The sequence below is a fragment of the Mauremys mutica genome, chromosome 21 (genome assembly GCF_020497125.1).
Source record: "Mauremys mutica isolate MM-2020 ecotype Southern chromosome 21, ASM2049712v1, whole genome shotgun sequence".
Classification (NCBI taxonomy): domain Eukaryota; kingdom Metazoa; phylum Chordata; order Testudines; family Geoemydidae; genus Mauremys; species Mauremys mutica.
In genome coordinates this window covers 13,413,385-13,438,954 of record NC_059092.1, presented here as the reverse complement: position 1 = coordinate 13,438,954, position 25,570 = coordinate 13,413,385, and the positions used below count along the sequence as shown (strand labels likewise).

The 25,570-nt window shown below is 46.0% G+C and overlaps 1 protein-coding gene across 1 annotated transcript in view; it reads right to left on the bottom strand.

Moving 5' to 3' along the window:
• KAZN (kazrin, periplakin interacting protein) overlaps positions 1-25,570 on the bottom strand; it is a 723,135-nt gene that overhangs the window by 372,452 nt on the left and 325,113 nt on the right. Inside the window, exon 3 of the mRNA XM_044996289.1 lies at positions 22,014-22,203. Within this exon, the coding sequence (XP_044852224.1) occupies positions 22,014-22,203 (190 nt within the window). The remainder of the gene's footprint in view (positions 1-22,013; positions 22,204-25,570) is intronic.

Here is a 25,570-nt window from a genome sequence, read left to right as displayed (position 1 = left end):
TTACAAACCCAACTGAAATCTACACTATCTTCATGGCTTTATCATGTGCATTATTGTTTTAAGCTTTTGGTGGGTTTTTTCATTGCTTTAACATTTTTATACCCATTTTTTATTGAAGGAATAATGAAAATTCTTTTGCAATTTTAATTATGAATTTCATACTGCTATCCTAGGGACATATACAGAGACTCAGGATGAGATGAGAGCAGCTCTGCTAATCAGGGATAAATCTAGTATACTACAGAGGGATATACCTTTTATTAGTCTTTCATGTTGGTCTAATTAATGGTATTGCCCTCTGAACTACGTAGACACGCTTACAGAAACTCAAGACACACAGAAAACACGCCCAAGGGGAACCAGAGAATGTTTAATAAATTTCCACCAATTATCCTGGACACTGACTCTACCTCCATCTATAACACCTGTTTGTAATGGATTATACCAACTCAACCTCCCATTTAAGCCATTTTGTTTGCAAATGTCTTTGACTGCTGATAGCAAAAGATAGGAATAAACCTGTCTTGAGAGCATCAATCCAAGTTCTCTCTTTCTCCCCACCAAGCTCCCATTAGGGAGACATCATCACTCATTTGTTTTTCCTTATTAAAGCATTGTTGAGGCCAGGAGAAATGTGCAGAATTACATTGCCGAGGGGTGGGGTGGGGGAGCTAATATTTGCTTCTCCACTAATGACCCAAAATAAATTAACAAATGAGAGCACTTTCTCCGTAGTTTTATTTAAGCAAAAATATTCCCTGTTTGGATTCTTTAATCACCAGCTGCAAGGAAAACGGGCCAGCAGGAAACTCAGAAAATTCTCAATGCGCTAAGCCAATTTTCCCTTTAAGAGTTAAACACAGAAGCAAAACTGTCCCCAGCCAATGCTACAAGGAATCAGTTTTGAGTATCCAGAGACTGATCCTGACATTTTCAGGAGTACAGTATCCACTGATTCAGCATGAGACCCAACTTGAGATGCCTTGGGCCTGATTTTCAGACGCGGGAATCTAATAACCCAAAATCAGAGGCCGCTTTTGAAAGTTTTGAGGTCAGTCTATAAGCGCTAACCTCTCCCCAGCCCTTCTCCTCCTACCTGCTAATTAAAGCTAGTACAAAGGGCAATTCACACAAACCCATGCAGATCCAGTAAGAACCCAGTTACCTAGTCTGATATAAGTGTGGCACTGAGATATGGAAAAAGTCTGTTTAGTTAAGAGAAACAAAACGTAGAAGCAACACCAAAACCGACATGGCTAGAGACAGCTGATCTTGCTTTATGCCTAAACGAAAAAACAAAACAACCCCCCTCCCCACTGTAAATGTAAACCCCACTGTAAAATGTAACAGTTAGTACACTAGGAAAATCTGTCAACTAAAGTTATTAAATGGGGAACTGGAAAGCTCAGTTGTCTGATACTGAAAGCCTTTCACTTTTAGATCATGAATATGAACCCAGGTGAGGCTAATAATGACTTACAGTCATTATCCTCTGATGGCTGCTCAGTGGCATGTGTGGTATAAATTGGTGGATTTCAGTACAGTTCTCAGTGGACAGGTGTCCATCTCACAAAAACCACCACCACAACTGACTATACTTGGTGCCTTTGCTGGAATTCTCAGGAGAGAGTCCAATGAATGAAGGGACCATGCAGACTGATCTACCTTCCAAAGCAGCATCTCCTGGTTCGACTCAAGGTATGCTGGTTGAGCAGACCTCACTAACCAACGTCTTCAATTGCCAGTGCTAGCCAATGCCGATCATTGGAAAAGAAATGACATTCACTGTCAATTAAAACTTCTATAACTGTGACATCAATACATGACTCATTTTCTACCTATATTTGGTATTTCTAAGTCACCCATTACTATGAAATCTAAGGACCCTGTAACAGGGTGGCACCCGCCTCTCACAAGTGTCCCCTTCTGGTTGGTTGTGTCTGCTGTCTTTCAGTTTATGGTGATCCCTTCGCTGGTTTCTCAGGTGGCTTTTCAGTGAGTCAGCCCTCTGGCTGAGTCACACGCACAGTCTGTTTGTGAAACAGAACAAACCCCTTCCGGGGTATACACTCTTTAACTTGTCCTGGCCCTGGTATGGGACCATATGCCCAATGTTTCCTCCCTGGAGACACTGTTTTACTGCAGCCCTCTCTGTGCTCAGTCCTTACTCAATCCCAGCTGCCATCCAGGAGCTCTCTCTTGCTCCCGCGCATCCCCTCCAGCACTGAGCTGTCCGTGGTCCTGCAACTCTTTCAGCCAGCCAGAAACACAATCCTCTCTCCTCCAGCACCAGGCAACAACTGAGTGACTCTGGCCCTGCAGCTCATTTTATGTGAGCCTGCTGGGCCCTGATTGGCTGCTTCCCTGCAACCCTTCTAGGCTGCTTGGAGAACTTCTCTTCTGCTCCTCTCTGGGATGGGGTGTGTAGGACCCTGAGGCCTCCAGCAGGGGGCCTCTGAGCCTAGTCCACCCCACCACAGACCCAATCCTCCAAACCTTTAGTCACACAAGTAGTTCACTTGAAGTCAAAGGGATTATTCATGTGAGTAAGGACTGTTCACACAAGCAAAGATATGCCAGATCAATCCCCTATTACTATGGTGTTTAATGTAGCCTTCACCCATAAGAACAGCCATACTGGGTCAGACCAATGGTCCATCTAGCCCAGTATCCTGTCTTCTGACAGTGGCCAAGGCCAGGTGCTTCAGAATGAATAGAAGAGAGCAATTATCAAGTGATCCATCCCCTGTCGCCCATTCCCAGCTTCTGGAAAACAGAGGCGAGGGACACTCAGAGCATGGTGTTGCATCCCTGCCAATCCTGGCTAATAGCCATCGATGGACCTATCCTCCAGGAACTTATCTAGTTCTTTTTTAAATCTTGTTATAGTTTTGGCCTTCACAACATCCCCTGGCAATAAGTTCCACAGGTTGACTGTGTGTTGTGTGAAGAAGTACTTCCTTTTGTTTGTTTTAAACCTGCCACCTATTAATTTCATTGGTGACCCCTGGTTCTTGTGTTATGTGAAGGAGCAAATAATTCCTTATTCACTTTCTCCACACAAGTCAAGATTTTATAGACCTCTATCATATCCCCTCTCTTAGTCGTCTCTTTTCCAAGCTGAAAAGTCCCAGTCTTTTTAATCTCTCCTCAGATGGAATCTGTTCTGTAACCCTAATCATTTTTGTTGTCCTTCTCTGTGCCTTTTCCAATACCACTACATCTTTTTTTGAAATGGGGCGACCAGATCTGCACACAGTATTCACAATGTGGGCATATCATGGAAAAAAAGAGAGACTCTTTCAGGGTATGTTTACATTGGAGTGTAAATCCAGTTAATGAGACACAAGTCAGTTGACCCTGGGTTAGAGAACCCAGGGCTTGAGTGTTTACACTGACTTTTAACCCTACACTAAGAATTTTCTAATCCAGGCTTGAACCCGTGGTTCTGGTATCCACACTGCAGCACACAGACCCGAGTCAAACCAACCACATCCCAGAGTCCCTAGAACAGCAGTTTCCAAACTTTTTGCTAGCACAGCCACAGCATGGAGGACACCATTTTGTAGAGCAATATGGTATCTTCCACAAAGCGCGACCTTGCTCGCACGGTATACGTGAGGTCACACCACATGGGGGATGCCATTTTGCTCTACAAAATAGCGTCTTCTGCACAGAGTGACCTTGTACATATGGCATATGCGAGGTCACACTGCAGATAAAAATCACATCCTCCACGACCCCACCTGCTGATGACGCAACCCCACTTCAGGTCATGACCCACAGTTTGGGAACCACTGACTAGCACACTCCTGAAATGTGACTGCTCTAGCCCTTTGAGCATGGTGCACTGTGGGAAAACTTGATTTTCCAGGCTGCCCGTTACAGGAAATTCAAACAGCCCATCAACACATCTTGGCGAGCAGTCATTTTGGTCGGTGCACTCCCAGCTACTGCAGCCAGCAACTGGGAGGAGGCGCTGTTTGGAGAACTCCTCTTAAGAACAAAAGAGCACAAGAATGGCCATACTGGGTGAGAGCAAAGGTCCATCCAGCCCAGTATCCGGTCTGCCGACAGTGGCCAATGCCAGGTGCCCCAGAGGGAGTGAAGCTAACAGGCAATGATCAAGGAATCTCTCTCCTGCCATCCTTCTCCATCCTCTGACAAACAGAGGCTAGGGACACCATTCTTACCCATCCTAGCTAATAGCCATTAATGGACTTAACCTCCACGAATTTATCTAGTTCTCTTTTAAACCCTGTTATAGTCCTAGCCTTCACAACCTCCTCAGGCAAGGAGTTCCACAGATTGACTGTGCGCTGTGTGAAGAAGAACTTCCTTTTATTTGTTTTAAATCTGCTGCCCATTAATTTTATTTGGTGGACCCTAGTTCTTATATTATGGGAACAAGTAAATAACTTTTCCTTATTCACTTTCTCCACACCACTCATGATTTTATATACCTCTATCATATCCCCCCTTAGTCTCCTCTTTTCCAAGCTGAAAAGTCCTAGCCTCTTTAATCTTTCCTCGTATGGGACCCGTTCCAAACCCCTAATCATTTTAGTTGCCCTTCTCTGAACATTTTCTAATGCCAGTATATCTTTTTTGAGATGAGGAGACCACATCTGTACACAGTATTCAAGATGTGGGCATACCATCGATTTATATAAGGGTAATAAGATATTCTCTGTCTTATTCTCTATCCCTTTTTGAATGATTCCTAACATCCTGTTTGCTTTTTTGACTGCCACTGCACACTGCATGGATGTCTTCAGAGAACTATCCACGATGACTCCAAGATCTCTTTCCTGATTAGTTGTAGCTAAATTAGCCCCCATCATATTGTATGTATAGTTGGGATTATTTTTCCCAATGTGCATTACTTTACATTTATCCACATGAAATTTCATTTGCCATTTGTTGCCAATCACTTAGTTTTGTGAGATCTTTTTGAAGTTCTTCACAGTCTGCTTTGGTCTTTAACTATCTTGAGCAGTTTAGTATCATCTGCAAACTTTGCCACCTCAGTTTACCCCTTTCTCCAGATCATTTATGAATAAGTTGAATAGGATTGGTCCTAAGACTGGCTCTTGGGGAACACCACTAGTTACCCCTCTCCATTCTGAAAATTTACCATTTATTCCTACCCTTTGTTCCCTGTCTTTTAACCAGTTCTCAATCCATGAAAGGATCTTCCCTCTTATCCCATGACAACTTAATTTACGTAAGAGCCTTTGGTGAGGGACTTTGTCAAAGGCTTTCTGGAAATCTAAGTACACTGGATCCCCCTTGTCCACATGTTTGTTGACCTCTTCAAAGAACTCTAATAGATTAGTAAGACACGATTTCCCTTTACAGAAACCATGTTGACTTTTGCCCAGCAATTTATGTTCTTCTATGTGTCTGACAATTTTATTCTTTACTATTGTTTCTACTAATTTGCCCGGTACTGACATTAGACTTACCGGTCTGTAATTGCCGGGATCACCTCTAGAGCCCTTTTTAAATATTGGCGTTACATTAGCTATCTTCCAGTCGTTGGGTACAGAAACTGATTTAAAGGACAGGTTACAAACCATAGTTAATAGTTCTGCAATTTCACGTTTGAGTTCTTTCAGAACTCTTGGGTGAATGCCATCTGGTCCCGGTGACTTGTTACTGTTAAGTTTATCAATTAATTCTAAAACCTTCTCTAATGACACTTCAATCTGTGACAATTCTGGGTCAGGTTTGGAAATCTCCCTAACATCCTCAGCCGTGAAGATTGAAGCAAAGACTCTTGCTGGTGCTTTCACTCCTGTGTCAGGAAATGGGCAGGGATTCCATGAGACATTGGTAGACATTCCAGCAGCATTTTCTGAACCACCAAAGGCTCCTGACAGAGCTTATGATGGAGCAGGTGGAAGAGGAGGACAACGACACAGACATTGCAGACTCAAAATGGCTGATGCTGCTCACGATGCTCGGTACAGTCAGTCACTGATGCCCCCTATATACACCGGCGCTTCTGGAGCAGGGCCGCAAGCACAGGCGGGCGGGATCACATCATCATGCACACCTAGAATGACCAGCAATGGGTCCAGAACTTTCTCATGAAGAAAGCTACATTTCGGGAGCTTTATGAGCAGCTTGCCTCAGCCCTCCAGCCTTAAGACACTCGAGAGAGAGGCCTTACCAGTCCAGAAGCAGGGTGACCCCATGCTGCTACAGGTCTGTTGCCAATCAGTTTAATATTAGAAAGTCGACGGTGAGTAAAATGGTGGCGGAGTTTTCTGAGGCGATCAGGGGTGTTGTTGACTCCAACGTGGAGGGCATAAAAGATATTCCTGAAGTAATTGCTGGTTTTAGACTCATAGACTTTAAGGTCAGAAGGGACCATTATGATCTTCTAGTCTGACCTCCTGCACAACGCAGGCCACAGAATCTCACCCACCCACACCTGTAACAAACCCCTGACGTATGTCTGAGCTACTGAAGTCTTCAATTTGTGGTTTAAAGACTTCAAGGTGCAGAGAATCCTCCAGCAAGAGGATGGGGTTTCCAGACTGCGCCTGGGCCATTGAAGAGACTTGTGTTCCCATACTTTGCCCTCCTCAAGAATGACATGAGAACATAAACAGCAGGTCACTAGTCCATTGCTATGCAGGCCCTCATGGACCACAGAAGATGATCTATGAATGTCAACATGGGTTGCACTGGAAAAGTTCATGTTGCCAGGGATTTTTTGCTGATCAGGAGTCTACATTCATGGGCAGACTGGGGCACTATTCCCACCGAATGATATTATCATAAACAGAGTTACTGTCCCTACCATTAATCTGAGAGACCTCGCACCTCTCTTTTGCCTTGGCTTATGAAACCACACCCTGATTTCAGAGGCCCTGGCAAAAGACAGTTTCATTACACTCGCAAGTGGTGTAGAATGGTTACTGAACCTGCATTTGGCAGACTGAAATCCCGTTGGAGAGGTCTACAGACCCATTTGGATTCCAGTAACATCAGTGCTGTCCACATCATTGTGGCTTGTGCTCGTCACAGTCTTTGTGAAGCCAGAGGTGAGCCATTTCCCCGAACAGGACTATGGCAGCGAGGGGCCGCTGGCCCATTCCACTCAGCCAGAAAGGGCACCTGTCCCTACTGCAACTGGATGCACCCAGGCAACAGATGCTTTGGGGTGCTTTGTGCTCCCACCTTATGGAATTGCATGGGCCAATGGAAGAGGGAGAATAGTATCTGTATGAATGTACTTCTGGGGCCATGGGGGGTGGGGGGAGATGATTGCCATGCAATGTATTTATTAATGACATGACCACTTATCAATGGGGGAGGGGGTTGATTCACAGTATGGACTGATGTAGATAAATGTTCTGAGGAATAGTGTTTGCATATTAATTCCTACTTGTCCCTGCTCATGTGTTTATATTTATTATTTTAAATACACATTGTATAATGTGATGCAGTGACAACAATAAACTTTCTTATTAAAATAAAAAGCTTTATTTACAAACATGTATTAGAAAAAGTACAATATTAACCCACTGCCAAGCAGGTCAGCTGCCAGTACCACACCAAAACACCCATAACAGAACCTTACCAAAAAAAAAAAAAGTGCATGAACAATGTAAACAGTGAAACCATGTACAAGGCAGAAACCCCCTCCTGTTTCATGTCCCCTGCCCCCCCGTTCTCCTTTCCCTTCCTTCCCTGTTTGCCACACACTCTTAGTACAGCCTCATAATATGCTGCTACTGTTCCTGCTGCAAAGCCTCCTCTGGGACCGTTTTCAGCAACGAATCTCTCCACTGTCCTCACTCAGCACCTGCTGCTGGCTCCCATTAGTTCTCATGCTGGATTCTGGGGCCAGCAGAGCACCATACCAGCTACGCAGGTCCCCATGAACCACTGTTGGCTCCGTGCTGGGCGCAGTCCCCAGCATCCCGTCAAACTCATCATAAAATCATCTCGTGAGTTGCCCTTGATATGGTTCTGGTCCCTGGTGTTCCTGTATTTAGTCTTGGCCGCTTAATTTGCTCCCTGAATTGGTCACAGGTCCAGTAAATTTGCAGTGCCACCAGCTCCTTCACTATATGCTGCTATGCATGATCATTCCTGGTACTTTTACTAGTATCCACTGTTTTGCTGGCCTTGCACCAGAGATTTACCAAAACCCAGCGGTGTGCCCATGACCATGAAGCAGTGTATTTTGCAATGGAGACTGACCAGAAGAAGTCTTTCACAAACACAGAAGGGTCTCTGATGGGGTGTCTTCAGCTCAGTGTTCAGAAGACAATGGAAGGGTTAACGCTGACTTACCGAGCTGTTGCACTTCACCAAGGGGTTTGCTTCCATTCCCCTGGAGTCGACAGGAGATTCTTGGGACAGAGAAGAAAAAGGAAGTTGGCCCATGGGATTGTGGGATACTTTTGGCGAACTCTCTGGACCCGAGTTGGGAGAGCTGCATCTACACTGCAAAGCAACAGGGCTCAAACCCTCCATCCCTGCTGAGCAGGAGCCTGAGAGTAACTGCAATGTCGTCTTCTGGCCTTGGGCTCTAGGACCCTGTGAGATGGGAGGGTTCTTAAGCCCGGGCTCCAGTCCAAGCCCCAAAATCTACACTGCAATGAAACAGCCCCGGAGGCCAAGCCCCAGGATCCTGAGTCACTGGCACAGGCCAGCTGGGGGAGGGGGGAGGCGGTATTTGCAATGTAGACATGGCCTGTGAGATTTGTGTGTAGACAGAAGAGGAGTTTGAGCTCAAGCCTAAGTCTGAACCTGGGCTCACACTGCAGTGCGGACATGGTCTAAGAAACAGACAAGGGATTCAAACCTATTTAGGAAAGTACTTCCCATTAATCCTGCAATAGGTATAATCCTGATTCAAAGATGTGTTTTGCCATTGCAGAATAAACGCGACTAGAGCTACATGAGGGATGAAACCAGTCCCTAATGAATGAACCCAAACCACACTGAAGAGCACGGCGTAGCCAGATGTATTAGATTAGACCGTTGACTGAACTATCCCAGAAACGAGGCATGTCCAAGGAGAAATAGCACATAAAATGGTTCCCTATAAAAGGGACTGAAGTGCAAAGTGGCTTTTACTGCCTTCACTTTGCTTGAAAGCAAAAATAAATTTTATTCCACTCCGTGTTGAGAGGTGTTCACAACTGCTGACAGTCTATAAGGAGTTTTGCTTTTGACATGCCTGGTTTGCTGCCTGTAATTACACAGTTAGGATGCTCCTTTATGCATCTTGGACAGAGTTTTCCAAAGCATCTAAATGATTCAGAAGCCCAGATCTATAAAGGGACTTAGGTGCCTAAGTCTGCAGTTTAAGTGCTTAAGCCCCGGTTTTAGGTACCACTGTGATCCACAAAACCCCTGCTCGGCTGATAACTTGGAGCCTAAATTTTTGCTGTGAAAGTTCCCTAGGTGCCTCTGGGCATGTGTCACTAGGCATCTGGGTGCCCATCGCACATCTAAGCCCCAGTGCAATCAACAAACCAGAGGAAGAGAGGCAAAGGGGACCCAATCTGCCCACATCAGAATATCCCTTAGTACAGTGGGCAGAGCACTCTCTGGAAAGATGGGAGACCTCTGCTCAGATTTGTACTGTTGTCATCCTAAGGAATGGAGCACAGTTGATAATGATCATCCGCAACATTTTGATTATATGATCGAAACGTAATCAAATACATACACTGTGTAGCATGGAAGTGCTTCCTCTTCAAACTTTCAAGCCATCACCTCAGGAAGCCAAAAATACACTGGCAAATCAGGACAAAAGCCATTCAGACACTCTGGGTACATTAATAAAGATGGAAAAATTCAAGAAACGAATGAGGATTCTTCAGGTGAATAAAATGAGAGTTTGTTTTTCCATAGCAGATAAGGCATAATTGCCAAAGATAAAAGCAAATCATTGGGCATGTTAAGGTTACTAAAGTTTATTAAAAAATAAATAATGCAGAAAAGAAAGGTGCACGGGAGGGGACCCTTTTATGATCACAGGATGAAGGATCTGCCTTCTGTACAGGCTGCTGTCAAATTAAACCACAAAAATACAGCATTCAAATAGCATGGTCTACTGCAAGCCAGGAAATTCAGAGCCCGATTCTCCTCCTTACCCGAATGTAAATCAGGAGTTGCTCCATTAAGTGAATGGCAATGCACATGTGTAAGGGGTGTGAATTCACCCCACTGACAATGCTCCTATAGCAAACTTCACCCTGCAGAGTCATACAGGCCCCCCAAAATACAGCTTTTTACTGGAAGTGCAAAGACAGCTCAGTTGGGGGTGAAGTTGTAAGCAGAATCGTTACATAAATGCAGCCCTCTCCAATATGTCTCTGAAGAGGCCAAGAATGATCAGCAAGAGCAGAAGGAAGTGGATGTTTTAGGGCCTTTTTTATTGTTAAGGAGGCAGTGGAATGAGTAACTAGTCATGGTTAAATCATTATGGCCAAAACCTAGGGATGGCCTGTTCTCGCTGTTCAGCTCCTGGCCAATGTAGACCACTTTTCATCCCAAGTTATTTAGACGCAGTTAGTTCTATGGAAATGAGGATGGGCAATTTGCTTAAAGGTGATGGATTGACACTTGGCTTAATGAGATCCTACAAACAGTCATCTGTCATAAGCAGCACATTTGCGTTGTGTGTATCTATTTGCCTAGGAAAACTACTGGAAAGTCCTACCCATTGCCGGCCAAGAGGCTTGTAGCTCAAGTCTACGTTACGATAACCTTAACTAGCAGGCGGGGGTGCTGGAACAGTTTGTATAGTGGGGGTGCTGAGAGCCACTGACCCAAACTGTAAACCTTGCCTATAATGGAAACTATTCAAGCCAGAGGGTGCGGCAGCACCCCTAGCCCCCATCATTCCTGCACCTATTCTAGCTGCGTGGGCAAATCTTGGTGCCGCTGTGGAAGTACAACACTCATGGTCTGGGAAATGTGTTTAATAACACCTCTGGGTGTTATTCCTGAGGCGCATCGGAGCCACACTGCAGCAGTTTTGGAAGAAGTTCCCACTTCTTTGGGCAAGTGCTCAAAGGGATAGATTGAAGGGGTAGGCTGGGAACTGGGTGCATATGGGTGCAAAGTGTTGCCTGTGGCCTAGACAAAGAGCTGAAGAAACAGTAAACCCCTTTGAACCAGGCTCATACCCTAAGGCCATACAGTGGCACCATAAACTGGAGGCTTTCAGCAAAAGACAATAATTCTTGCTATGGCCAAGACCACACACTTTTCGATCCCTATGAGAGCACAAGCCAAGTGGCGTCACGTTGGCTTTTTACAATTAGGAAAACAAACATATGTTGATTTCTGCAAACGCCATGTTTTTGCAAGAATTAAAAGGCAAGTAAAGATTGTGACTCAAGTCTCAGAGACTCTCCCATTACCCATCCCAGGCACAGCCATTACCGGCCCTACTCGGCACCAACGGACGCACAAATCTTGTTTTACTGTCACAGGAAAAAAGCTATTTATACACTTGCAAGTGTCAGCTCTCCTGGTTTGGACGACTACTTCCAGGAAAAATGGAGAAACCCTACCTTGGAAAGAGATAAAACACACGTGTTCCTACTTTCCGTAGGGCCCTCACAGAACCCAGGAAATCGTATTCCCACCAAATACATGCTTTTAAACGTACACTATTGTCAACATTATAAAAGGTTCACCCTCCCTCTCTCCAGTGGAGGAAACAAAGGCAAGCTCTTGGATCCTTGAACCAGCAATCATACGAGGAGAGAGACAGCTGAATAATAGAGGGAACATGGTGGAAACAGGGATTTCAAAGGTGGAGGTCTTGGGAGGTTCCAGTTCTAATTTGCAGCATGCGCCTCACAGAGGAGGAGCATGAGATTTCAGTTTAGAGGGGGAACTGCCTCCGGGGTGAAGTAATAGGGAGGAATGGCGCCGCCAAAAAGAGAGAGAGAGAGAAAAGCCGGCAGCAAAGTCACATCCTCAAGGGACAGTACTTATAATAAGGAAGTTAACATAAGCAGAAAGGGAAACAGAGAACTCTCCAAGCTTCAGGTTCAATGCAGTCCTAGGTCCCTGCATGTTGAGCCTGCCCTACCCAAAGCCACGTTTCCCACCTCTGTCTCCCAAATAATCCATTTATGGTCTATCTGTGCAAGGAAGCTGCAGGTCTTAATTGCCCCCATCCCCACCCTGGCAGCAAGGTCCTTCAGGTCTCAAATTAGCCAGGCTCCAAAGGCCTTCCACAATGTTCCTGCCATCTCTTGGTGGGCAGGGAAAATCTGTCCCTCCTCAACCCCTCTAAGGCAGGGCTTGTATTTTAAATGTCATGGATGTTTGATCACAGGCTCGTACACGGCGAAAAAGGCTTTCACGTTTCTTTTGCTTTAAATATAGACCCAGCTGTCCCAGCACTTACATCCCAAGTCGATGGTAATCAATAAGATACAATTTCTTTACAATCAGTTCTGTAAAAGGCTCATGGGGAATCACAAGACAGGTGTTGGGAGCATAGACCAGAACGTCTAATGATAGAAATCCATTCCTCACTTGGTCTTCTCGTGTTGGAATGCGGCACCCTCTTTTGGCTCCTCTTCTGCACTTGAAAGCGCGGGTTTTAGTTCCCCGTTCTATGTCAGAGTGAGGAATAGAGAGCAGCAATTTAGCTTTCAAACATAGACCTGCCAGCTAATCAGGCATGGTGAGAAGGGAAAGCTACCCCCCAAAAGCCACCTCACCAAGCAGCCTCACACAGAGATTTGCAACTGCGAGTGACAGGACTCTGCGCTAACGATAATCACCGAGGTATCTTTCTCCAACCGCTCCATCAGTGTGGGCGCTCGTTGAGGGGATCGGAGAAAGGGAAAGACTAACAAGATCAGAGGAGTAAGTAATTGATCAGATTACTTAACTCATACAACAAGAGCCTGGCTGGTTTGCGCTGAAGCATCATGACATCTTTGGTATTTATAGCCTCCAGCCGGTGCCACATTGCATCCTGATAAATAACGCTGCAAAGTTATCCTTACTCTAGCTATAGAGCCAGGGAATATCGTCCCTCTTACAGCCTCCACTGTCCTAGGTCCTCTTGGTTCACAGTCTCTTATCACCATTGCTTAGTCTACAACAACAGCTCTCAGGCTCTTTTGTACCGTGACCCCATGTCCCAGAATTATCCGTTGGTTCCTGGTTCCCACAGCCCCACAGTAATTAGCACAGCGATCTACGGGGCAGTCCTAACACCCCAGGACTGGTAACTAACCAAAGTGACTTCAGCACAATGGGAGCGCAGGGAACTCAGAATGCCAGCAAGCATCTCCAGACAATTGCTGGATTGTCTTTCCTTGGAGAGCAGACCCACAGGCCTAGACACCTGCGGGTTTCCCCAGCAGCCTGCTAGGTGGTGACTTCACTGGAAGAAGCAAACACAGCTAAGACCCTGCACACAATAATGAAAATCTCAGGGCAAGCCCAGGTTACGCAGAGAGTCTGACCCACAGGACACATTTAATCTCAAACCACTTCTGTGGCTTCCTGGTGCAGCATCCTTCCTGATTTTAGGCCCCTATTTCCCTAACTCTTTGTTTTGCTCGCTCTCTCATGGCCTCAAAAGCTCACTGCAGACTGCGTAATAATACTTTGCATTAATACAGCAACTTTCACCCCAGCATCTTCTAGAACTTTGCAACCGTAGGTGAGAATTCATCCCTACTGTGCAGACAGATGGACGGACACAGAATGAGGGTTAAGCCAACGGTTTCTTCCACCTGGTTTTTCAGCAATGCCGAGCGCCCACCTTTCCCTTTGACTTCAACGTGCATCTCCGAAAATCAGGGACAGCCATTTCCCCAGACTGAGCTCCTACAAACTGAAGCATCGAAATATCAATGGTCACTTTTGAAAACTTTGACCTGAGTGACTTGCCCATAATTATGTAGCAAGATGGCAGCGAAACTGATACTAGAAACCAGATCTCCTAACTCCTGGTAACTTGAGCTAGCTGCTAGTAAACAATGAAGCCCCTGTTCTCCAAAACTCTTAAGGCCTAGGGAATCTTGCCCCAAATTATCTTCAGTCTCTTCCGCTGCTCTTTGTAATTCTTGCTTCTCTCTGTGACATTACCTAGAAGTGAAAGGCTCTCTAGCCCATTCCCAATGCACTGAGCCCTTCAGTCTCCCTCAAGTGAACATGAATTCTTCAGATATTTGGAAAACGATGCCTCTGGTCAACTGAGTCATCAGGGTATCAAATATAAATATAATTGCTGCTCAGCTACAAACACACATCATCAGTCATATTACAAATATACCGAATTTGCAAGCTGCTGTGTCAGTATCAAATTCTCTTATCTCATGCACGGCTGTCAACAAGAAATTATGAGAATTGAATTTTAATACGCTGGAGACTAAAGCACTATCATACATCATGCCACCGCTGAATTTTTGTGCATGAATTAAAACAAATAAATAAGGACTGTTTGATGGTTAAATAAAAAAGTATAAGCTAATCAAGGAATGGGAATTGCATCATTTGACAGAGATCAGGGAATATGTCTTGTCAATGTATTGCTTATGCAAGTGTGAACAAGCTAGCAAATTGCCAACGCCTATGGAAATTTTTTTAAAATAACAACCTTAAATTCCAAGTCTACATATTTTGGTGTCATTTCAGTTTTTAAATCCATTGCTCTCTTCAGCCATCCCTTGTTGCAGTTTCACATCATGCATATTCCCTGACTGTGTATGATGGGCAAGTAACTTTCCAGCGTTAACACCAATGCTATTCTCAGGTGAACTGGCAGGAATTCAGGGTTCGTATCTGCTGCCTTTATGGTAAGTAGTGAATGGGACTAACTTGAAAGGGGAAGTACAACTAAGTATGAGTGAAGGTGGCAGAAACAGGCTGCACGTTTGTAAAGTGCCCAGATACTATGGTGGCGGACATGCTCCAAGAATGCAGGCAGATCTGACCAGACGGATATAATCCTTCTTGATCTTTCTGAGATGGGGCTGAGTACCCCACCCTTCACATCCAGGAATCCATGAGTGACTGTGGCCCAGGAGTTAGAGAACAGGCCCTGGGACTCAGTTTACTATCAGTTATATCGGAAAAGGGGATATTATTAAAGCCAAGCCATCTCCTAGTGCAGCTTAATTCACGTATGTTTGTAAAGCACTTGGAGAGCCTTAGAGGAAAGAAGCTCTGAGTGTTGTTATAAATATTATCCTACTAGTTCTAAAGGAAATTACCTGATTAGGCAAAATTTGGAAAAAGTTGTAAGAGGGATATTTTTAATTAAAAACACTAAAAACTGAAGTGTAACGGGGAGCTAAAGTGCGGTCTGCAAACTGATATGCTGAGCCTGGGAAAAAAATTCATTTGAACATAATTGTGCGCGGCTGCATTTTCCAGTGTATTTAATCGTTCTGCAAATGCGCAACTCACTTCGCCCTCCCAGCTGGACAGGGAGTCAAAGGAAAACAAAGTGGGAGATAGATACGTTGACAAATAACATAATGATCTTTAATCATTAAGGCCCCAATCATGCAATGAACTCTGTGCAAGAGGACCTCTGTGCCCAACTGGCTTTGAGTGCCTGATGTCTGTAGGCTCCTTTCAATATCCCAGCCTTAAAGCTTTGGAAGAACAAAAAGAAGACTACATTGCTAGGAAAATGAACACTGTAGATTTAGAACAACTCTTGCTGATTATTCACAAAGTCGCAATAGCACAGATTGCGGAGGTAACTGATTGCCTACTGGGCTAAAGGCAAAGTCTTCCAGCTATAGCAATGAAAGTATAAGATCATTAAAGGGAAAAAGAGAAAACTCTGTGCGGAATGTCAGGATGATAAAGGTCCCTGGCCCTTTGGCATCGCTGAGCACCATAGATGCTACTGAATTTCTCCTAGTACTGAATATGCTGCAGACTGTAGTGGAATAAGGATAATGGGAAATCCCCTAGTAGATCAGTAGGGTGTTAACCCTGCTGTCTTTAAAGAAAAAACACAGTGGACCTTATTCTCAGAAGTGCAGACATGACAACTGTCATCCAGACCATAACTGGGTACTGAACCACAGATCTCCAAAGCTAAGAGCATAAGCCTCTACAGCAAGGGTTCCCACACTGGGGGTCGGGACTTCAGCTAGCAGCAAAATACTAGGCTAAATGGACCTGTTCAAGAATTGTAGTTTCTTGTGGCCCAATCACCAGCTTTCCCATCGATTGTGCAGCAGCTCCTTCTGATGGCGGAGTCCGTAGCCGCAGATTCCACAAAGCACTTCAGCAGAAGTCAATGAAACTAAAATGCAGGTTTAAATGCTTTGCCGAACCGGGGCCGAAGGTGGTACTAAAACCACCATAATATGGGGCCATCGGTTATGGAGCAACCCATGCAGAGTTTGCCTCAAAAATCCAACTAGTTTTCTTTTGCAAATCCGTCTGGAACTCCAAAGGTCTAAGCCCAGATGGTGAAATTCACTCCTGTGCAAAAGGACAGCACAATGCCTGCGTACCACTTAAATCAGAGGGCTCAAGTAGGATCTAAGTGGTACATGGACGCCCTGTGCACAGGGGTGAATTTCACCTCGAACGAATTGCTTAACTGATGCAACAAGAACTCAGAAGATATGGGGACTAAATGAGACCAGGCGTCTTGTGCTCTTAAAAATGCAGCTAGGTGCCTAAAATACCCAGAAAAATTTGGCTTTAAGTGAGTGCAATTCCATCGGTATCACTAGTGGCTGCTAAAATTGCTGCACTAAGAGCTAAGGACACTGAGTGTTAATTTCACCTCCAGTCTGTCCTCACTCTCATGGTGAGGCCAAAGTCACTACGATATTTTCTCCGGTAAGCTTAACACTTTGTGGGATGGGGAGGCTGTCAAGGTTGCTAGGCTGAAATCCTGACTGACCATGTGCGTTCAGGCCTGTGGGAGCGAACAAACGTTGATCACGTCGCCCCCCCACACACACACCTCCCTCCCCAGCTGTCCTGAGATGCTCCATCCTTGCCATGCAGTAAGTAAAATTATATAAGAGAAAGAAAAGGGATCCTTGAAAAGTATCTCTCTGCTGTTTGCATACAAGAGAAAAATCCTGACAGCAAATCAGAGAAGAGCCTCATCATGCTCACGGGTTTGTTATTGTGGGGTCCCAATCAGTACAATGGTTTTAAAAATAACATTTGCAACAAGTTACGCTGAGTTAACAGCCTTGAAGGACAAAGCCCTTTATTTATCCCCAGAACAGCTCCTCAGGTTGTCTAGTTTCAGAGCAGCAGCCGTGTTAGTCTGTATCTGCAAAAAGAACAGGAGGACTTGTGGCACCTTAGAGACTAACCAATTTATTTGAGCATAAGGTTTCATGGGCTACAGCCCACTTCATCGGACGCATAGAATGGAACACATAGTGAGGAGATATAGATACATACAGAGAACATGAAAAGGTGGGAGCTGCCCAACCAACTCTAAGAGGCTAATTAATTAAGATGAACTGTTGTCAGCAGGAGAAAGGCAGGACAGAGCAGGCTTTCCACATGCACTTCCCCATATCCAATGTACATTAAACATGACCTGGAGTGTGTACCTGTATGACCAAGAGAGTTTGGTCAGTCCTCAAGCTCTCTTCTCACACCACCACCCAAGGAGCCTGCGGCATTAGTGGAGATTTTGTAATGTTCTTGTCCATTCGGAACTGGTCCACCAACCAGTTTCACGTAGTCTATCAATCCACTATCAGATGGTAAGAACTTTCAGTTACTACCAACAAGGGCTGCATTTGAACCTGTGACTTATGGGTGAAAGGCTTTCTATCCTGTAAGCCATCCCCTGATCTCAGTCCCATTGCTTTCCCAAAGTTTATTTACTTAAATCAATGAGCTTGGCAGCCCGGCTATTTGAAACCCACCACAATTAAGTTATTCAAAGGACACAGAGACAGATCTTTACAGGGGGGCTGGAACAATTTGTATAGTGGGGGTGCTGAAGGCCATTAAACCAAACTGTAAACCCTGTATATAATGGAAATCACTTCAAGCCAGGGGGTGCAGCAGCACCCCTAGTTTCAGCACCTATGGATATTTATTTTCAATATCATCCTCCAGAGTGTCCTTTTAAAATTCTTGGGAGAAAACCCAAAGCTTAATACCAGTCTATAGAGCTGACCTATAAAAGAAAACACAGAATGATCTAAAAAGGTTATTTGCCACAACACATAGTACGACAAATTAGGAAGAAGATACAAAACAGACAGGGAATCTAATCAGCGTTTTGATGAGACAAAGTCTTCTTCCCATAAGAATGGCAAATGCAATTCACTTCAAATGTAATTTTACACTTAACTGATTGGCTTCTGTTATAAGACTAGCAGTACATGGTTGTAGTCGCATTTAAAATAATAGCCTCCTCTTTAACACAGGCAAAAAATAAAATAGAAGTGTTGGCTACACCGCCACAGACTCTCACTTCGGCAGGAAAACACCCTCTGTCATCACTCCTACACAGAGACACCCTGGGCCAAATTTGACTCTTAGGGCCCAATCCTGAGAACTGCCTTGTGCTCTCCACTCCCACTAACCCACTCAGTGGCAGCAGGCCTCCAGTGAGAGTTAAGGGTGGTGCAGAAGCCGGCACCGAGCTACCTGAGTGTAACTTCCTTTCACCAACTTTACAGCTGATCCACTGTATATTGATGGTTGATTTTCATTGGTTGCTCCTCACCTCTCATCATTGGGTCCCAAACTCTTTAGATAACAGAAAGATCCCATTGACATGAAATTTGTATTTTGTATTCATGCATGTAATTATAAATATTAAACAGAAATTAGGCTCTCTGCTGGGCACAAATGAACACTTTGATAAACGGCATTTTTTTTTAATAAGCTACAACAAATCTATTGTTTTCAATTTATGCTGAGAGTAACATCAAACTGAATAAGCTCTTTTCAGTCACTCATCAAATTACAAACTACTCAGAACAAACAGCCCTTTCAAAGCATCCTTTTAGAAAATACAAACACACACACACACACACCTGGGTGTTACACAAACAAATCAACTTTTCTGCTGCAAAAAGAGGACAAAAACCAAACAAGTACTTAAGGCTAAAACATTTTGCAAGGGGGAGGGGGGAAATGTAAGAAAGGGATCATAAAAACAACAGCCTATGGGATCTGACATGCTTTGCTAGCCAAAAGGCTACATTTTCAACCTGAGAATCTAAGCTGATGCCCTCTACCGTACATCAACATTCCTATTATCAATCATTCAACTCGAGAAGAAAGATGAAGGGAGGTTCTTCTTCACAGGGTCTTTTGACAGAGATATTCCAAAAGAGAGTGCTTTGGCTAAATTGCCACTAAATTTCAGGGGTAATTTATTTTTAGGCTCAGTTCCTTTAAGGTCGACAAGGATTCAGTGAGATTAAAAGGGTAGATAAAACACTTTTTTATTTTAAAGTAACTGACAGGTCCCCACACACAGATGATATGAACACATTAGAAAATATGAACTTCCATCTAGGCTGATATCAGAATAGGGGCCCAATCCTGAAAATGCTTAAGCACAGGTGGTACCTTTTCTTGTGTGACTGGAAGGGGCTACTCACACGAGCAAAATTAAGCATTAGCAGGATTGGTCGCTCCGTTTGCTTGGACAAATTCCTGATTGTACAATAAACCTATCTGATGGTGGATTAAGTTTGTTTAATAGCTACAATTCCCTGTGCAGCATAAATGGCAAAATAAGACAAGTTTGATGGAACAAATCCACCAATTACTCTCTCTAAATCAATTTGTGCTAATACTTTAATAATGCAACACCAATGATGTAAAGGAATAGCAGTCTTATGAGAACAGCTACACTGCATTTTAGAAGAGCGACTACATTTAAAAAGCTACAGGTAACATACCAAAAATACAGCTATTAAAATAACGTATAAACATCATACCAAGAGACCCTTGCAGTAAATATGTAATAAGTAAATAATATCTGCTGACATTTTTATCACACAGGTGCAAATTCAAATCAATTATCGCTCTCTCAAGGCAGGGAAAGGTTCGCACTATTTCTGATCAGATAAACACTGTTCTGAGTGTGAATTATCTTGCAATTCAGTATTTACCTGTTCAGTATTTTTTATTTAAATGTTTCTAGAGTAATTGTGACCCAAACACTATTTTCATTAGTATAACATAGCATATTTCAGCCAGACAAGAAAAAAGACAAACCCTACAATCTTAAGAGCTGTCCATCAACAATTTCACACTCATTCTGTAACCCTCGTGCAAAATTAAGACCATATGTCATTCACGACATTACATATATCAACCTGTTTTATATGCCCAGTCTTTGCTACTGAATCTAGCAGACTTGTTGGTAAAGTCCACCTAACTTTAGTGAGGGGGGCGTGCAAGGGTTAATTGTTGGAAAAACATATGGATTCTTTTCTACTTTTTAAACTCAGGGTCTTTATTCTTAGCAAAATTCATTTCTCTGCCATTTGCTCATTAGGAGACAGCTCTCTCCTGATTCATAAAATCCCCAATACCTTGCATTCTGCAAATACAACACTCCTGTACTTTTTGCTAAGGTGAGGTAATCAAAATGCCTTCCTCCTTCCCTCCCCAACAGGTTATGCCATTTGCCAAATTCCATGCTAGAAAACTATGCATTAAACAGCAGGACTGAAACACATTAATCACAATTATAACATGGCTGCTTTGTTACCAAATTACTGATCTGATTCTTAGACCTTCATCAAACTCTAGGCACCAGAGAGTGAATTTAGACTGGAATTCAACCTGAACAATGCTAATTTGCAGGTTAAACAATTCACAATTGCCAAAAAAAAATATTAATTTTTAACCTAAAGACATTTAAATTGAACCCATCATTTAAAATAAATGAATTTCAAAATGATCACCACCTATTAATTTAAAAAAAAGAGAAAATGTGAGATCTAATAGCTACACATTTGGTGTCGTAACCATTCCATTCAATTGCTCTGTTTTAACTCGTCTGGGATTTCTGCAGCCTAAATTGTAATAAATTGAATTTGCGGAGAACATATGATATTAAAGTCAAAAGCTGATTAGCAGAGAATGTCAGATGCATTTGCCATTTGACTTCACCTAAGAGGGAAACAATGCATTTTTAGGACCACCTCATCCAATGTTAATCCTTGAAGGATTACCAACAGCTGCCATGGTTGACAGTGTCAACATAAACTGGCAACCTATTTCTACCATCTCAGCTACACAAGGAATCAGCTCAAGATCAGATTGTATCTATCCCACTATCATCAGGAGAGATTAATCCACATCTTAGCCAGATTTGGGAAGACGTCCACCAAAAACTAACCAAACCAAAAACAAAATCCCATAGATGTACTTGTTTTCATAACACCCCAGATATTTAAACTCCATGCAGTGCACCATCCCACTGTCTTATTTATTTTACTGACTGGACACAGGGCAAAAAGGGCTGGGGGGAGATAAAGCTGCAACACAGGTATGAAAAATATCTCAGTGTCAGATAAAAGCAAAAGTGAACGTGTCAACACGCTGCCGTTTAAAACAAAACCTTGTTTTGGCTGCAACATCTGGAGCCTTCCCCCCCGAGGAAAATCTGCAACCAGAGTAAAAAATCATTTAGGAAGGTGGGTCTTAAAACGTTGCACTTAACACCTCACAGGAACTGAAAACCCCAACCTGCAATTAAAAGTTTACACACGGAACCGGTTCACAGTGGGTGGGGGGTGCGAAGGGGGTTACAGGGATCGCTTGGCGGAGACCCTCCCCTATTCCACCCCCTTCCCCAACACATACAGCTCCGGCTGAGGGGGCACCTCCTCCCCCCAGCATCCTTGACTCAAACCGCCCCCCAAAAGCAATAGGGAGAAAGGGTTAAAAGTTGCACAACCCAGCCGGGAGTCCCCGAGCAGCAGCAGCAGCCTGGGCTCTGCATCCCGAGCCCCGGGGCTGCAGCAGAGGCGCTGGGGTGAGCGCTACAGGCGGGGGCCCCTCACCTTGCGCGTTGTGCTGGTTGTTCTCCATGACCGAGGGGCTCGCGGAGCTGCTGCCCAGCTCGGCCAGTCTCCTGTTGGTGGCGGTCAGCTCGGCGCGCAGGTTAGTCATCTCCTGGCTGGCGGACTGGATAGCTCCATCGATCCGGAGGGCCAGCTGCTTATTGTCTTCCATCATGGTCAGGATTTTGGCCTGGGGAGGAGAGAGGTGAGAGAGAGGCGCATGATGCACCAGCCGGGGGTGGGGGGAGTGGAAGGGGGGTGGCTGCCTCTCTCTCTGTCTCTCTCCTCCCCCCGCTACCTGTTGGCTCCCCTCGCCGCTGCCTCCCTCTCCCCAGCGCGGGGAAGCGGCTCCGGCAGGGGACCCGAGCGCGCTCCGCCGCTTTGCAAAGGACATCGGCGGGGAGAGAGCGGGGCGAGCACTCTTTAAATGGAGCCTACCATCTGCGGCGGGGGAGGCGGGGAGCCCGGCCAGCTCCGCCGCAGCCCCGGGCTTCGCCGGGCGCCGTCCCCGCCCCGGCCGCCGCCGCGATGCAACCAGGCAGCCGAAGGGCGCCGCCCGGGGCAAAGGGCGGTGGTGGGGGGGCTCGCCGGCCTGGAGGCTGCACCGCGGGCTTCCCTCCCCTGCCCCGGCGCCGCTGCGCGAAGCGCTGCCGCTCCGGCCGCGGCCCCCGAGCGCACGGCCCCGCGCGGGGCTCCGGCTGCCTGCGCTAGGGCGCCCGCCGCGGCGCGCTGCCGGCTGGGGGCGCCGGAGGGGGGCGCGGCGGGGAAAGGGGGTGCAAGCGGGGGGCAGGGCCGGGAGGTGGAGGGGGGGGCAGGCGCAGCGGCGGGCAGCCCCGGGGCGGGCCGGGAGTTTGGTTTGCAGGGAGCGGAGCCGGGGGGAGGAGGCTGCCCGCCCGCCCACGAAGGGCCAAACTTAAAGCGGGGAGCCGGGTCCCCGCCGCCGGGCCTGGGGCGTGGCGCGCGGGGAGCTGGGGCCGGGCGGAGGAAAGGCCAAGGCAGAAGGCGTCCGTCCCTTCCATCCCGGCCGGGGGGCGCGGCAGCGGCGCAGGCCCGGCTGGCTTCGGATCGGGTTGCAGCCCGGCCGGTGGGAGCCGGGTGACACCCCCTGCTCCGCCAGCCCCGGAGGGGGATGGGTCCGGGAAAGCAGCGCTTGGCTGGAGCGAGCAGTCGCCATGCTCGGGGGAAAGGGGCTCCTTTGTCTGCCCGAGGGGAGAGGGCTGGGGTATGAATCCCTCTCCCCCCAGCGCCGCTAATGGCACAAGGGGGCGACTCGTGCAAAGCGCTGCCCCCCTCCACCTTTGCACCCCGAAGCGGCTCCAGCCCTGCTTGCGCCCCTGTTGGCGTTCGCTTGGCACGAGGATTGGAGCGGCTGCAAGCGGAAGGGGCCCCAGGCTTTAAAGCAAGTGCTGGGGAAGGAGCAGCAAACGTGCCATTCAGAGCCAGGGGTATTCAGGCCGGGAACCTGATTCTAGAGGCCAGGAACAGAGCCCAAAGACCGACCTACCCCACCAGCCGGAGGGATGGAGCCTTGCAACACGCCGGTGTAGTAGCAGTTTCTCGTACTACACCGGCTCACCCCAAGAAATCCTACAGCAAATCACTGTGAGTGCAGAAAATCCCAGAAACTCACCAGCCACCTGGTGACAATTCGCAAACAGAGAGGGAGGCAGAATTCCTGGAATGCCCGGTAGTTCTAGCTACTGTTCCCTTTAGGTAAGAATAGTTTCTCTCTCTGCCACTTTTATAATTAGAGCATGTTCTAGTGGTGATGGGAAGTCAGGACTCCTGGTTTTTGTTTTGTTCCCAGCTCTACCACTCAACTCAATACATACCCTTGAGCCCATCAGTTCTCTCTGTGTAGGTACCTGTACGATGGACATAGTCCTGGTGCCTGGCTTACAAAACTTCAATAAACATTTGCAAGATCAAGTGCAATAGCTACTTTCTCCACTTTTGCCATGACTATGGATGATAGCAAATGTCATAATTCTCCTTGTAACTGGGTCAGCTCAGCACCACGGACAAACACAGTGCTGTCCCTAAGCAAACGAGGCAAACAGAACTTTGCAAGGCTGGTTAAATCCTGCCAGGTTAAATTAATTGGCTAAAGGACTCGAGAGCTTTTGATGAAAGATGCAATGGGAGTTCAGTCCCCTCCTCTCTTTGTCTCTTCCTTACACTGGGCTTTGCGCAGAAGTCTGCTGCATGTCAGTGCCCAAAGAGGAGTAAAATGGACCAAAAATCTCCTGTAAGAGGATGGGGGTCAGGAGGGAGAGGCAAGGGCTTCCCTGGTATTACTGCATAAGCCACATCCGCCCAGTGGGTGCTGCAAGCTCAGTGGGTGCTGGCAAGCTCAATGTGGCATGTACCCATTGAAGCAATAGAGGATTATTTGGCATCATAAATTACTGCTTCTAGAAGGAGCAATAGCATGTTGCAGTGTCTTTTCAACACACTGCAGGTGATCTGCTTGCATGAGGACTGTGGGACTTTGATTGCACCAGGCAGCAAAGCTGTAGACCTGAATTCATGACCAAACAACCCATGTGTTAGGGGTTAGACTAGATGATCCTTGCAGTCCCTTCTAACCCTATGATTCTCTGGAAGCTGGTTTCTGCCAGCTGGAAGCCCAGGGAACCTGCCCAGCTTGCTCTGAAGAGCCAGACCATCATTCCCAGTTTTCAAGAGGGAACGATGCAGTGGAGAACAGCAGTTCAGGAGACACAATTTTATCCCCAGGCACCCTTTAAGGCATGAAAGGGAGGACTGGTCCTGAAGTGAGCCAGAGCTCCCTGGGAACTGAGCTGGTGCAGTCTACTTCTCTTCACGTACAAAACATGGCTCTTACCCTATTGTTTGAATAAGGGAAAATATGATGCAAAAGATTAAAATAAACGTTTTGGGGAAATAGGGGAAGATTGAGCAGTTGCTGCAGTGCGGTCTCAGGTCTGCCTCATGCTTTTGGCTCCACAGCTAGGCCTTGAGAGTGCTCTGAGGACTTGCAAATGCAAGGAAGTTTCCAAAATCTAAGCACTTTCAGTGGCATAGGCATCACAGGGACCTTGAAACAAACTACAGCAGGAGAGGGACAGAATGCTGGGTTCTGTCCCAGCTGGCTTAGACGATGGAGACGTATTATTTTCTGATTTAGAAAAAACAGAATTGATGTCAGCTTTGTCTTTCCTTTGGCAGCGTAAACACCATGTGATGGTGGGGTTGAGCTGACGGGAAATCATGTCAGTGTCCACTTGCAGACTGGCTCGTGCCAGCTGTTCTCTTCTCCGTCCAGACTTGCACCATGGCAGTACAAGAGTGACCCCTTCGATGAGCACAGAGAATGTCCTCAGTGGCCCCAGGAGCAGCTCTGGTGTAAAATCACCACTCAGCGTCTGAAGGAGGAAATGGTTTAACAAACCAATGGGCCGATAGTTTCTGCTGCTCACTCACAGGAAGTGAAATGAGGTAAAGCAAAAGTGTGTTGTTCTTCAGCAAGACAACGATCCTACTGGGAGCCGTGGAACAAGGTACCGTAAAGCTGCGAGTCTCACTGAGCTGGA